Source organism: Pezoporus wallicus, unplaced genomic scaffold (genome assembly GCF_028554395.1).
Source record: "Pezoporus wallicus isolate ANWC-B61680 ecotype Strahan unplaced genomic scaffold, APGP_CSIRO_Pwel_v1 contig_1876, whole genome shotgun sequence".
NCBI classification, from domain to species: domain Eukaryota; kingdom Metazoa; phylum Chordata; class Aves; order Psittaciformes; family Psittacidae; genus Pezoporus; species Pezoporus wallicus.
The window spans coordinates 1634228-1650043 of record NW_026638337.1 but is presented as its reverse complement, the minus strand read 5'-3'; the positions used below and the strand labels follow the sequence as shown (position 1 = coordinate 1650043).

The 15816-nt window shown below is 39.8% G+C and overlaps 1 protein-coding gene across 1 annotated transcript in view; it reads right to left on the bottom strand.

Annotated features, from left to right (window-relative positions):
* Positions 1 to 694: 694 nt before the first annotated feature.
* Positions 695 to 15816, bottom strand: part of BRCA2 (BRCA2 DNA repair associated) — a 38008-nt gene continuing 22886 nt past the window's right edge. Inside the window, 13 exon segments of the mRNA XM_057410418.1 lie at positions 695 to 870; positions 872 to 1011; positions 1013 to 1438; positions 2732 to 2884; positions 3594 to 3850; positions 4497 to 4632; positions 4727 to 4893; positions 5118 to 5319; positions 6350 to 6468; positions 9406 to 9550; positions 13847 to 14002; positions 14612 to 14963; positions 15269 to 15439. Coding sequence (XP_057266401.1) covers positions 813 to 870; positions 872 to 1011; positions 1013 to 1438; positions 2732 to 2884; positions 3594 to 3850; positions 4497 to 4632; positions 4727 to 4893; positions 5118 to 5319; positions 6350 to 6468; positions 9406 to 9550; positions 13847 to 14002; positions 14612 to 14963; positions 15269 to 15439 — 2482 coding nt within the window. The 3' untranslated portion in view covers positions 695 to 812.

Below are 15816 nucleotides of genomic sequence, written 5' to 3'. Positions count from 1 at the left end.
CCCTGGATCTGAAACATCCTCCCTCCTTTGACTTGTGTGTGGTGGGAAACAGCAGGCAAAGGGCAGGCTAACAACAAACTAAAATGTGGAGCTGGCAGCCAGTCTAGCAGGATCCCTCTCCAGTGGAGAAACTCCAGTTTTGAGAAGTTTAAATTAATGAGAACAAAGTAATGAATTCAAGTACTGACTCACTCCCAGCAGAAGTGATGAAATTAAACATCTGATTATCTTTCATGATACTGTGGCCTCGAGTGCTTCTTTGAGGAGCAGCTCCTTGGAAATGCTGACCAAGGATCTATCATTAATAACTTTGTATGGCATTTTGCTATGAATCAAATAATAGCTGTCCTCTAAACCTATTTTAGCATTATATGGAAAGTTCCAAGGGAAAAGTACAAGAACTGCGTCACAATTACAGAGCTGTATTTCAGAATGAAAGTGTAATGTTTGGTAACAATAAACCTAAGAGAATTGTTATGCCCTGTGCCACTTCTGACAGCCAAAGAACTGTTGTAACAAAAGTGACTGCTTTAGACTGAAACAAAGATCTTGCTGTAATTTAAGAATACATCAGAATCAAAGCAATGGTTTCAAAAATGTCATCAGACCTTCAGCCACACTGATGCTATTGTACAATACATGTTTGTGTGAGAAATGTATAATTACTCAACTCCAAATTATTTTGCAGATGAAATGTTGTTGTTTTTATAATACAGCTTTATTAAATACAATTGGAATTTAAGGTACAAAGTGTAAAAAAAACCTGAATTTGAAATATATACAGTATTGTACATGTGCATTTAGTAGCATTTTCAGGGGTTTCGTCTTTGTAGCATTCTGTGGGCTGGTAACAAGTTGTCAGGTTCTTCCATCCTTCTGAAGAGCCTCAGCTACTTCAGAACTGCTTTTTGATGAGTTATTTGCTTGCCTAGTAGACCTGGAATTATTTTTGAGTAAAAGATTGTCAGATAAATTAGTAGCTATTGTATTGCTGTTTTCATTTACATACTCAAATCTTCTTTTCTTCTGGTAAATTATTCATGAGTGCTTGTGTATTAATCATTGCAAGTTCTTCATCAGCAACCAGGTCATTCTCAGGAAGATGGCCATTTTCTCTCAATTTTCTATGGGGGGTGACATGACCAGTATTTTGATTTGTTTCTTTTGATGAATTGCTATGCTGTAAACCCAAACTTCGTGGTGGCTGAAATGCTCTTTTTAAAGATGGAGAAATTACTGAATACATTGGTGTCAGTGGTGGAGGGGCGGCTATGCAACTAAGGAAGTCCATGGCTTTTCTCTTCTTGCTGTTTTTGGGATGGTCACCATTAATTCTAGCAGGTGAAGGTGGTTTTGCTGACCCTCGTGTGACAAATTTCATATTTGGTGTGCTAGTTGACAGAGGGCTTGGATGCTTTATTTCAGTTTTAGAAGAGATCTAGTTAAAAAAAAAAAAAGGTTTTTATGTTGAGCAGAATGTCCTATTTAGCTTCCTCAATTACTTCCACAAAATCACATTTTTGTACCAGGTTTTCTCCTCTATGTCACCATTCATGTCAAACTTAACTTTTGTTTGATACCTTCTGATGGTGTCCAATACTATTTTTCAAGCACTGATGCTTGATAAATCACTGTTTACATGTACATTAAGACAGCTCATTTACATTCTGTTTCTGAGATCTAAGCTAAATGTATGGGTATTTTCCTCTGCCAGGTGGTAGGAAATCAAAGCACTCATAAAAAAAGGAGTTTAGTCTTCTACGGCATTGGATATATCCTTAACCGGTTGTTAAGTAGAGAAAACAAGGAAAAAAATTTGAAGGAAGAAAGGGATAGAATTTAGACCAAAAACCTTGAAGATAACAATACAGGATAGACACTGCACAACAAATCATTCAAACATATGCTTGAGAACCTTTAACATCTGTTTTAAATCTGTTAACATATTTAATAAATAGATATAAACAAAACCATAATTAGGTATTAGCACTCCCTCTGAATTGGAGAAGAATGCTTTATAAGCTTAAATTTAGTCCCTAGGAATTGATACCACACTGGGGTGTTTCCACCTTCCTCACAACTAATGGCAAGAAAAATTTTTGTTCTGACTGCACTCAGTACTCACATCATGAAAAACTTGTCATCAGCAGCTGTCATGGAAAACTCTAGCACTATTTAACTCTATCTTTGTAAAGACTTATATAAAACGTAAATATTTACTAGGTGATACCTCTCCCCTTTTAATCCTAGAAATAGTGAAAAATATCTAGGAAAAGATGACCAGGAGGTAAATTCTCTAAGGAAGGATAGGAACTGCAGAATGCTATGAAAAAAAAAAGTAAAGATCAAGATTTTTCCCTCCTGTGACATCCCTGGCAGATAATCTTCACAGTGGGACCAAGGAAGCAATAAACCATCTACAGGGAAAGAATGACTCATTTTACTCATAAAAAAAAATCAGAATTATTAAATTGTGATGTGAAAACACAGGCCACAAGGGAAGGTTTTCATGTACCACCTGGAGGAAGAATAACCTACAGTTCCTCCTGGGGCATAATAAGCACAGAGAAAGCTAATCATCTTGCATTGCCCTGAAGAGAATGTATGGAGCAGACTGAGAAGTGAGACCATTCCCCACAGCTATTCCCCACAGCTAACAGTGTAAAACTTGCTTATATCCTTACTGTATATACTGTCTGTATAAACACAGTATTAATTACTAAAAGCTTACCAAACTTTTATCCTCTGCATAAAGATCTGAGTTGCAGAAAGGAGAGGGGCATTCCAAGCCACATCTTTTAGTTAAACTGGGTGTAAGCAAGAGATTTCTTTGTAGCAGATTCATTAATTTACTTTCTGCATCAGAGCAAAAGGAGGCCACATTCTATAAAGGAGAAAACAGTTTAAAATGCAGAATATTTGCTTTCAAATTGTGTAAGTACTGTATGCTCACAAAGTACTCAGGACTTTGTTTTCTCATCATAATCCCACTAGAAGTTTATTTTGTATCAAACCAACAACTTTTAAGACTGCTGCACTTTCTGTGGAGGGAAGTATCATAGCCTCCATTTATTGTTAACAAGAAAAAAATCCTTTTGTATTTAAACTTATTTTTCAAGAAGTGGGAATGCGTGACCAGGACATGCTATTTAGCACAGCTAGAAAACTGAAATAATAAATTAAATCAACAATTCAATATTGAATATATTCACTAAGCAAGACAGTAAATTCCAGCCTTTAAAAGGCTAGAGCCAAACTGTCCATGGCAGATTTCCTATTGACAGGTACAGTATTTGTTGCTAGCCAGAGAAGATTCTGTGGCACATGCTAAAGACAGTGTAGGTTAAGCTGAATTAAAAAAACAACCAAATTAAAACAAAACCAAAAGACATTAAAAAGGTGATATGTTGAGTCAGGAATGTGCAGGAAAAGTGCATTAACATCCTACTCTGTCTCCCAGCATCAAATTCCCACCTTCAAGATCAACACCACGTGCAATACTTGTTTTAAAGATTTCTTAGTACTAATGGAATTTTTGGTGAAAAATGTAACACAGCAGTAGCTAAAATTAAACCAAAAATATACAGATTTACCTCTATTGTACTTCTCAGTCCATTAACCTTCTCTAGAAGATAGCTTTCCTTTGGACTGCTTGAGAATACAGAAAGATCTCCAGCCAACAGCATAGGAATTTCTGACCTGAATTCTGATTGCCACTGAAGGTTGCTTGCAGAAATGAATGCACAGCGGATAACTATATCTTCAATAGCAAAGTGTCTGAGATCTGTCCAGATCTTTACTGCCACTAAATTATAGCTTTCATCAGATAAGTACACCATAGTAGTGAAACCTTAAAGCAAAAAAAAGTCTGAATTAAACCTTTAAATCTGCAAGGAAAGGTTGATTACTGCTATTTGTGACTGCAAAAAAGTCACACACATCTTGAAAGAGAATTGATAAATGCAATATGACAGCCTATTTACATGGTAGCAGATGTTTCTTGCTTCATTCATATTCTACACTCTCTCCTTATCAATTACAGAAAACAACTCAAAGTCTGTGTTCCAGTGTTTAAAAACCAATATTCCTATTGTGCTTTTCCTTTTCATTTGGAAGAGTATGCACCTGTCCCTACCCATGAGCTCCAGTGCCTGCATTCCAAGACACTGCACACAAAAGAGAGAGCTCACATGCAGGACGCTACTTCTGCAGATGCTGAACACAGATATGAGAACTTACAGAATTTATGGAATGAAAATAAAAAAGCCTCTCTTGAGCTTAGATCCTCCCTTACTAAATTCTTCCTGAGCTAACAAGTGAGGACAGTTTTTCTTTAGGAGAACAGAATTATCTGCTAGCATATAGCAGTGATGAGCTATATTAGCAGGTTTTCACAGGCCTGAGATGCAGGTACAACACCAAGATCATTTTGACTTTTGAAATAAAAAAATTACTACTTATTCAATGAGAGGACATGAACGTGATCCAAAGCATACCTGTTCTGCTAATAGAAATGACAACTCCGACTAAATCAACCTCAGCACATGGTGGCTGAAAAGAAGGATCTGACAAACTGGTGAAGTTTAGGACCTGCCTTGGAAAGAAAATCTGTGCCAGCACCTCCTGCGATACCTGAAGAAACACAACATTTTGAAGTATTTACACAAGACACTTTATAAGACTGATACATTTTACTGATACATCTTTATGCATTTAAACCACTTACTGACAGTTGTAGATACTGAGTTTTCTTTGTTGCTGTTAACTGTATATTAGTTGAGTCTGATCTTGCTTTGGACTGTGATATTGACAGATGGTAGATTCTGTACCGACTGCCTTCCTTTAGCAATGAATAAACATCTAGCAGTGGACGCCAGATACTCAGCATCACCCCTGATAATATCAGATTAAGATGTATTAGCTATGCAATGCTGATTTGAAAGCTTTTAGTCAAAATAAATCCACAACACTCCTTCCCACCTAAAAGCCCTAAACCAAAACCCAAATAAAACTGTTGTGTGTTGTATTAACACACATGCTAGAACTCTTCAAATCTGTCTATGTTGGCCAGTTACCATGTCTAGATAGAAGTTATTTGTAATTTTCCAAGTACTAACCTTTATGTTTTTCTTGCTTTCTGTAGTCTACCACACATAATTTCCATACAGTAGACACATCTCTTTTGGAACAACCATTTTCTTCCTGTGCTGCTGACTCTAAAGCCTTCTTGAATTCTTCCTGTATCTGAGTTTGCTTTTTCTCACTCATTAACTGCCTGTAAGCATTCAAAGCTTTTAGCTGGTCTTCACTGAGATATCCCTATAACCGAGAGAAAAATGTATTTAGGATCTTTTATTAATTAAAAAATCCTGCCAAGATTTTTAGATAGCATCTGTTTGTCTGTTACAAGCAATTTACTGTTCAATGGATACACTACTAGGACTTGACATAAGGTGGTATGTTAACACAACAGGAGTCACCAGTCTTGACTGCTACTCAGCTAGTGCTCTGCTGTTGCAGTATTACATAACACACTGCTCATATGTGACAGGGAGCGAGAAGCCTGCTTAAGAGCACATAACTAAGGTGAATATTTAATACAACTGGCATGCTTCTGTTTCATAAGAAAGAAGAAATAATAGAGAAACATTCTGTCAGGAGAAAAGAAGAGCTGCACCTCTCAGTAGGCTGCTATCTCTGAGCTAATACAGTGACCTACACTAAAATGCATCAGGAGTGTTACCTTTCTGACCAAGTCTTCAAGATCCAGATGCCTTTACATGCAGCACCATAGACATGATTAACATTGTATCAGATAGTCACAGATCATTTGGCTTTATGACAGTCAAGGATCCTGACTTGTAAAAGACAAGGTATGTATTTCATTTTTACCAACTGGCAGGCACTAATCACCTGCACCTTCATTAACAAAGGCATATGCACTTGAAAGTTGTGATTGAACTGGAACAGGGAATGAGAACAATGACAATACAATCAAACACTTCAGTAAGCAGCATGCAAGAATATACATGTGAAAGTCCAGATGCATTTAGTTTTCATATTTAGAAGACAAAGAAATAAAATTACAACTAACTAACTTTTAATTGTGCTATATCCTGGATTTTTATGTCAAGAGAAAATAGCATTCTGTTTTATAATCCAATATATTATTAATCTATTTTAATTCATTTTTTTAATCTTAATTTATTTAGCAGTAGGCATGCTGTAGAAAATCTCAAAAGGCAGCAAAAAAAAATAGTAATTTAATAGTGGATTTTAGCTGTTAGGTATGATATTGTAAATCATACCACTAGCGTTTCCAAATTAGCCCAGTAGGATCTACAGTTACCTCCATATAACCAGGATCAGATGCATTCTGAATTGCTTCATAAAGTTCTGCACCATCCTGCAAATTACGGATTTGCTGTCTTGTGACTGTGCGTGATCTCAGTGCTCTGCTAGTTCTCTCTGTTGAAAAAGCACCATTATGTTGCATGCAATCAATGCAATTTGAAAGTGAAAGAAGAAATAATTATGCAAGAAGCATGGCAGTACGTAGGTCTTGCCAGAATACAAATAAAAACCACTTCTATACAGGAACTGATATACGTGTGTATATACATTTAGAAAATGCAAACAGAAAAAAATGTCTCATTCATTCAAACACAACATAGATCAGAATATTTATACAAACTTTGGGGAAGCTAGTATCAGTGTCTGAACTTAGGAGGCGACGGTAGACTTGAGAGGCTGCTACGAAATTTCATCAATAGTTGACCACATTTTCTGTATGTCTGTCACTTCCTGTTCCTCTCATACAGCAAAAAAGCCTCGAAGATACCAAGATCTAGCATTGTTAGTTATGAGGGACTCTGTGCTGAGAAAGCAGCTAGAGAACTTCTTGGTGTTACAGATCAGCATGAGAAAGATTTATGGAAAGTGAGCAGCTATCTGGGTTGTAGATATGACCATATGAAATTAGAACTGCAGAGGTTACTGCAGTGATGGAATCCTATCTGTTTCTGGATAGAAAACCAACAACAAACCAAATCAACAGCAACAAAAAATATTAACACCCCACCCACAGAACTCCACTGAACCAAACCCAATAAAAACTCCTTACAAAAACCCAGACCAGAGTATTAAGACAGTTGGAATCCATAATCAGGGTGGCAAGAATCCTAGTATCCCTTAATCCTCATTCCAGTTTAGCTGAGTTAAACTTAAGAGGAAGCAAACACTTTCTATTGCAGCAGTGAGTTTCAGGAAGTTGCAGCACTTAGAGCAGTAGCAGACCTGAAACTACCGCTAGAAATCACTGGCACAGTGTCATCCTGTTACGGAATCAGGAAAACGGCTGAAGTTGGAAGGGATCTCTGCAGGTCATCTTGGCCAACCCTCCTGCTCAAGTAGGGTCACATACCCAAGACCATGTCCAGCAAGCTCTTCCATATCTCCAAGAACAAAGATTTTACAGCCTCTGCAGGCAACGCTGTTGGTAACCCAACAGTGAAAAAGGGTTTCCTGATGTCCAGAGGGAACCTCCTGTTTCTGTGCCCATTGCCTCTGGTCCTGTTGCTAGGCAACACTGGGAAAGTCTGGCTCCATCTTCGGCACCCTCCCTTCACGTATTTATGTCACAGATCAGATGCCCCTGCGCCTTCTCTTCTTGAGGCTGAACAGAAGCATCTCTCTCAACATTTTCTCTTATGTCAGATACTCTAACCCCTTAAGCATCTTCATGGCCCTTTGGCTCTTTCCAAACATGTCCACATCTTTCTTGTGCTAGGGAGCCGAGAACTGGACACAGCACTCCACATGCAGCTTTACCAATGCTAAACAAAGGGGAAGGATCACTTCCTTAGACCTTCTAGCAACACTCTTCAGCTTGTCACCAGGACCCCCAGGACCTTTTCCAGAAAGCTGCTTTCCAGCTGGGTGGTTCCAAGCATATACTAGTGCATGGGACTGTTCCTCCCCAGGTGCAAGATTTGCACTTCCCTTTGTTGAACTTCACAATGCTCTTGTAAGCCCATTTCTCCAGCCTGTTGAGGTCCCTCTGGATGGCAGCACAATCCTCTATTGTATCAGTCCTAATTTTGTATCATCACAAACCTGCTGAGAGGACACTCTGCCCAGATCATTAATGAAGAAGGTAAAACAGGACTGGACCAAGCATTGATCTGTGGAGTACACCACTAGTTACTGGTCTCCAAACAGACTTTATGCCACTGATCACCATCCTCTAGGCCCGACCGTTCAGCCCGTCTTCAACCCACCTGACTGCTCATCCAGCTCATGCGTCATCAGCATCTCTATAAGGATTGTAAGGAAGGCATTGTCAAAAGCCTTACTGAAGTGAAGGTAGACAATATGCATTGCTCTTGACTGGCTTGGATAGATAAAAGGCATTTCATCAGAGAAGGTTTTCAGGTTCGTTAAACATGGCTTCCCCTGGGTGAATCTGTGCTGATTACTCCCTATCATATTATTGTCCTTTATGTGCCTGGAAATGGTTTCCACGATTAGTTGTTTCATCACTTTCTCGGGTATAAAGGTAAGCCTGACCAGCTTGTAGTTAGTTCTCTGGGTCCTTCTTCCTGTCCTTCTTGAAGACAGGAGACACATTTGCCTTCCTCCAGTCTTCAGGCACCTCTACCAATCACCATGATCAGAGCAGCCTCACAAAGACATTAGCTAGCTCCTTCAGTACTTGTGGGTCCATCCCATCACCAACAGACTTACATATTTCCAGTTTATGTAAGCATTCTCTAACTTGATCCTCTTCCGGACTTTGCCCTGGTTTCTAGGGCCTAGGATTGCTGAAGGCTGGCATTGCTTGTTAAGGGTGAGATGAAAAAGGTGTTCAGTACCTCAGCCTTCTCCATGTTCTGTGTGACCAGGGTTCCTGTCCCATTTAGTGGTTCCACTAATCTCAGTATCTTCACAGTCCCCCAAAATTTGTGAGGCAAGATGCTCAGTCTTGAGTGTTCAGATCTACTAAGATACATTCTAAGCAGCGTCCACCTCTGGGTGAAATATTATGGTGTCAGGTCTTTGAAGAGAATGGAATTAACAGCTCTACAATTCTGTAGCACTTCCCTAAGCATCATCTCAATGCTAATTTTTTAGTAGCCTGGTTACCAACACATTCAGGAAGAGTTTTCCAGAGAGCTGAGAAGCCAAGCAAATATATATATAACTGTTTTGTACTGAAAGGTCTTGATACGTAGGAAGTAAAAAGCCTAAAACAACACAACACAAAACCACCACCACCAAACCAACCTAAAACCCTATCTCTGCTTCTCTATCACCACATAAGTTTTGCCAGTTTCCTTAAACTCTTCTGTAAACACTGAAGTTTTTGTGGTTTTGATACATGTTCTGAAATAATGACAACTTTACCTTCATGCTTCTCATATTCTGCTTGGATTTTTGCGAACAGAGCTTCCAGTTTCTTTTGTTGACCCTCTGCATGCCTGGCAGCTTCCCTTTCTTCAGCTCGGCTGTTACGAAATACATATGAACCAGCTGACGTCTTTTCCATCCACTGAAATAAGAAGATTAAAAAAACAAAAACAAACCCAGACTTTCAAATTTTTAACTTCATTTAACTTCCTTCTCATATTCACTGTTAAGTAAAAATGCTTTAAAAAAAATGAACAGGCAATAAGTTGTAAGTTCTTTCAGTGTAACAGGTAGAAGGCAAAACCCCACAGCATTAGTTTGTAAATCTTCACTTTAAAGATACACAGACAGAATGAATGAGTAATCAAAACTGCATGATTCAACAGCTGAAGAAACCAAAGCTGATACTAATAGGTATCAATGATGTAATTTCGAAGATAGCTGGATCCCACTGGCAGATACATTAAGATATGAACCATCAAACTCAATGCTTAAAAATACACCAGAACTGCATTCTATCTTCTACCCAATTTACGTTTCCACATCAACTGCATTGTCTAACACACTAGGTTATATGCTGTAAAAGAAATATCATGTTCTTCTCAAGATTTTCCTCCTGCAAATGGTGGATGAGCTGACCAGGAGAGGAGCGCTGCTGGATCTCATCCTCACTAACAAGAAGGGTCTGGTCGAAGCAGTAAGGGTTGAGGGCTGCCTTGGTTGCAGAGACCACGAGATGGTGGAGTTCAGGATCTTGTGTGGCAGGACTAGTAGAATACCAAGTAGAATTGCAACCCTGGACTTTAGCAGGGCAAACTTTGGCCTTTTCAAGCAATTGCTAGGGGAATTCCCATGGGCAGGGCTGCTTGAAGGTAAAGGGGCCCAAGATAGTTGGTTGACATTCAAGGACTGCTTTTTCCGTGCTCAAGATCGGAGCATCCCGACATGTAGGAAGTCAAGGAAGAGGGCCAAGAGACCTGCGTGGCTAAATAGGGAATTGCTGGGTATGCTCAAGTGGAAGAGGAGAGTTTACAGGTCATGGAAGGAGGGGCTGGCCACTTGGGAGGAATATAAGGCTGCTGCTAGAGGATGTAGGAAGGCAGCTAGGAGGACTAAGGCATCCTTAGAATTAAACCTGGCGAGAAGGGTCAAGGACAGCAAAAAGAGCTTTTTTAAATACATGGCAGACAAAACTAACACCAGAGGCAATGTAGGCCCACTGATGAACGAGATGGGTGCCCTGGTGACAGAAGATAAAGAGATGGCAGAGTTACTGAATGCCTTCTTTGTCTCTGTCTACTCTGCTGCGGGCAGTCCTGAAGAGCCCTGTACCCCTGAGACCTTAGATGAAGTCAGGTCGACGGAGCGGTTTGCCTTAGTCGATGAGGAATGGGTTAGAGACCAGTTGAGCAATCTGGACATCCATAAATCCATGGGTCCAGATGGGATGCACCCGCGGGTGCTGAGGGAACTGGCGGAAGTCATTGCTAGACCACTCTCCATCATCTTTACCAAGTCTTGGGAAACGGGAGAGGTGCCTGAGGACTGGAGGAAAGCAAATGTCACTCCAGTCTTCAAAAAGGGCAAGAAGGAGGACCCGGGTAACTATAGACCGGTCAGCCTCACCTCCATCCCTGGGAAAGTGATGGAACACCTTATCCTTGGTACCATCTTAAGGCATATCAAGGATAAGAAGGTTATGAGGGGCAGTCAACATGGCTTCACCAGGGGGAAATCATGTTTGACCAACCTCTTAGCCTTTTATGAGGAAATAACACGGTGGATGGATGATGGCAGAGCGGTGGATGTGGTCTACCTTGACCTCAGCAAAGCATTTGACACAGTCTCCCACAGCATCCTCACGGCTAAAATGAGGAAGTGTGGACTGGATGATCAGGTAGTGAGGTGGACTGCGAACTGGCTGAAGGAGAGAAGCCAGAGAGTTGTAGTCTATGGGGCTGAGTCTAGTTGGAGGCCTGTAACTAGTGGAGTGCCTCAAGGGTCAGTACTGGGACCGGTATTATTTAATATATTCATCAATGATTTAGATGAGGGAATTAAGTGTACTATCAGCAAATTTGCTGATGACACTAGGCTGGGAGGAGTGGCTGACACGCCAGAAGGCTGTGCTGCCATCCAGCGAGACCTGGACAGGCTGGAGAGTTGGGCAGGGAGTAACTTGATGAAATATAACAAGGGAAAGTGTAGAGTCCTGCATCTGGGCAGGAACAACCCCAGGTTCCAGTATAGGTTGGGGAACGACCTGTTAGAGAGCAGTGTAGGGGAGAGGGACCTGGGGGTCCTAGTGGACGACAGGATGACCATGAGCCAACACTGTGCCCTTGGGGCCAAGAAGGCCAATGGCATCCTGGGGTGTATTAGAAGGGCGGTGGTTAGTAGGTCGAGAGAGGTCCTCCTTCCCCTCTACTCTGCCCTGGTGAGACCCCATCTGGAATATTGTGTCCAGTTCTGGGCCCCTCAGTTCAAGAAGGACAGGGAGCTGCTGGAGAGAGTCCAGCACAGGGCAACAAAGATGATTAGGGGAGTGGAATATCTCCCTTATGAGGAAAGACTGAGGGAGCTGGGTCTCTATAGTTTGGAGAAGAGGAGACTGAGGGGTGACCTTATAAGTGTCTATAAATATATAAAGGGGGAGTGTCACGAGGACGGAGCCAGGCTCTACTCAGTGGCAAACAATGATAGGACAAGGGGTAATGGGTACAAACTGGAACACAAGAGGTTCCACTTAAACTTGAGAAGAAACTTCTTCTCAGTGAGGGTGACGGAACACTGGAACAGGCTGCCCAGGGAGGTTGTGGAGTCTCCTTCCCTGGAGACATTCAAAACCCGCCTGGACGCATTCCTGTGTAACATTATGTAGGTGTTCCTGCTCCGGCAGGGGGATTGGACTAGATGATCTTTCGAGGTCCCTTCCAATCTCTAACATACTGTGATACTGTGACAGTCTTAAACTTTTTCTGCCTGAAATGGTACCACAGGACTCCAGTCTTGTTCACAACCTTGCCTAATTTGAAGGAAGAGGTAAGCCAAACAAAGAGGTCAGTGCTGCTGAAAGTGATCCCTTACCTTTCTCTTTGCTGCACAGTCCTATCTTCTCCTTTGTACTTAGCATATATTGGATCTCATCAGACCACACTCAGTTTGTTAATTCAAAAAACAGCAGCTCATTGTGGGCTTTTTTTTTTTTTAATAGAATAATAGAATACTTAGGGTTGGAAGGGACCTTTAAAGGCCATCTAGACCGACGCTCCCTGCGATGGGAGCTTTGTTTGGCTGTTTTTTTTGTATTATTACTATGAGTTAGTTGCTCCTGGTTTAATGAATTTAATTAGCTAAGCAACAGGATTAGGTGAGCTCCAGGTTTAGCATAGAGAAGCAGGATGAGAAAGGGCTGAAGGACTAATCCTTATGAAGAAGTGAATTGCTGAAATAGGCCCTGCATGCCATGCATTTCCTGCAGTATTCACAGTTTGACACCTTTAATTAGGGTTACTGTGATTCCTATACTCCTTGACTCTTGAGTAAAAGGAGACAGACAGCCCACATCTTCCTATTTTTTTGTTATGTTTGAGCAAGTCTCAGTGCTTAAAAAAGCCCAAACAAACAAATAAAACATCAGCACATGAATCTTTGATATCAAGAGATACAAAGCACCACTTTTCTCCCCAGCCTGGAAGCTATTTACTATTGATGTAGTTACAGATTAGTCCCCTTTCTACCTATCACGCAGTTCACATAGTAAGTGCTGCAATTTCCTCCATTAATGACATTTATTTATGATTATGTAGTGATCCAAACCAAGTATTGCTATTACCTTTACAGAATTCATTTTACATAAATCAACAGTTAATATAACACTTTAGAAAGAAAACAGCAAAAAAACCCTTATGTGTAAATTCCAAGTTTAACATGTGCTAAGTTAACAAAATCTGAAAGTTGTATCCTGATTAGACTGTTAACATTAAGAGGACTGATTACTAATTTAAATATTTCTTTTTGTAGGTGGTATTGTCATAAAAGCAAGTAGTTAGAGTGAAGTCTGACCATACTGAAAATGTGCGCATATGAACTACTTCGGAGTTTAAATTGTCAGTATTTTTTTCTCCTTTAAAACAAGCACTGTGCTTTTTAGATTACAGAACTGAAGTTCAATTATTTCTGGCTTTCTGAAGCTGAAAGCAAAGCCAACCAGAGATCCTGAGCACAAACTCAAATTCTTCTTACAGCAGGATGCTCCAGTCCTGAAATATTGAATACACACACAGAACAGGAACCACTTCTGTTTATTTTACACATAACGGCATCTTCTCTCAAATTTTCTAGCTCTCCATACAATGGCTGATTTGAGGAATAATATAGCAATTAACTAACATGATTTTTACCTCATAAAACCTGTCAGATTAATAAAATAGCATACCTGAATAGGGTAAGTTCTTTGAACAACTACGTCAATACATCCCACTGCACCACCCTCACTGTAAAGTGATGACAAAGGCAAAGGGAAAGGCCTGGGATCCGAGTGAAATCCTAGTTTTGCATGCCATCGTGCACAGCGAGTGCTGTTCGCCGAAATCTGAGTAAGTCAAATGTTGAAAAACTGTCACCAGTAGGTCAAAAAGATATCCAACTTATTATAACTAGAGGGAAGACTATTTTCACATTGACCTTGCTAAGAATATCTCATTTTTGCACCTGAATATATCACATTGAAGAATGCATTTTAAACAGGAACCAAAAAATTTGATGAATTAAAATTCTCTAGGAAATGAGCACCTATGAGGCAAGCCACTGCTCTATACCAGAAGAGCAAAAGTTTTATGCTGAAACGTCACCCAGTGCTTTAATCATCCTCAAACAAGTTAAAGAAACCCTTGCCCAAGCTCACCCTCCCATGACCTGTTTCTTCTCCCCCATTCTTCCCCCAAATTCCATGTTGCCAAATAAAGGAGAAGGAAAAAATTGGCACAACTTAATATTTTAAACTTGTCTTTCTATCCTATTGAGTAGTGTCAGCTACCTGGTGTCATGTCTTACAAATATGATTATTAAACTTCAAGAAAACAATGTGTGTTTATAAAGTCCTGAGAAAGCTTTTTCTGCTTATAAAACATGGCTCAATTACACAGCATCTATCACATTTCTTGGTCACATCCAGTCAAGCTGAACTAATACTTTGTTTTACCTTTAACATAAGAGAATCTGGGGCTTCCAGTGGTGTACATCCATTCTGAGAGCCAACAAGTTCTGCTCCATGCACTATGATCTTCTGACCAACAGCCAGCCTTCTTCTATGTAAGAAAGCTTTGAGAGGTGGATCCAGAAGAGCTCTAATCCCATACCAGCCATCAGTAACTTCAATTATTGCTGCTGCTTTTTTACTTTCCACATTCTTATTGCTACCGCTAGGAGATACAACGGCGTTTAGCGATATGATTTTAGAGATACACAGTACAAGTGTTTTACCTGCTGCATCATCTCTTTCTGTAATTTTTTTGATTGCTGATCGTTTACTTTTATCAACTTCTAAATCATACCTACAAAAAAGAATTCACGATGCTTTGTTAAAGCAAACAAAATCCATCACATTGTTTTTCCTTAAAAACAACTGCAGCAAACTATAGCTTAATCAATTGACATGATTAAGTACCACTGTAGCGAAGCAAATGTTATGTAGATTTTTGAAAATAACATTTTTAATACTGCTATGCATAAGTTTAACAATGCAAACATTCTGATAAAACAGTAAAGGCAAGGTAAAGGTGCTTAGTTTATAATATTATGATCTGGAAAGCACACAGTATCACAGATTGTAACTCCAAATACACTGCTATACACATACCTATATTTCAACTGCAACAGCACCGTTTCTGGCGTCAAACATCTGTTAGCAAATTCATGTGGAAAAGAGACTTCCATGGCTGCCAATTTCCATACAATCCACCTATAGTGATTGTAAACCCAGGCCTCTGTTATTAGCTTGGGATCCACACCAGGAGTGTCACAGAGAGCTCTGCAGATAAATTGTTAACAAATTAATCTGAAACACACTTAAGTTTTCACTTGCCTATTTTTCCCTGTCACTGTATTCAGTGTATGTACATAGGCTACATTAACAAAGGAATATTTATTAGAGTGAAAAGAGGAAGGTTACATTCCCTAACCTGATCTGGTTATTATCTGAATACTGGAGTTTTGTTCTCGTATGCTTTGGCAGCATTATGCGTGCAATGTTAAAAGTCCTGAATTAACAGAAAATAGTAATATTTTATTGGTAACAGAAAATAGTAGTATTTTATTGGTAACAGAAAATAGTAATATTTTATTTAATTGGACTATTTCCACTGTTGGAGAATTCCCAGAAATTTGCTAAATTGACTTTGTATGCTT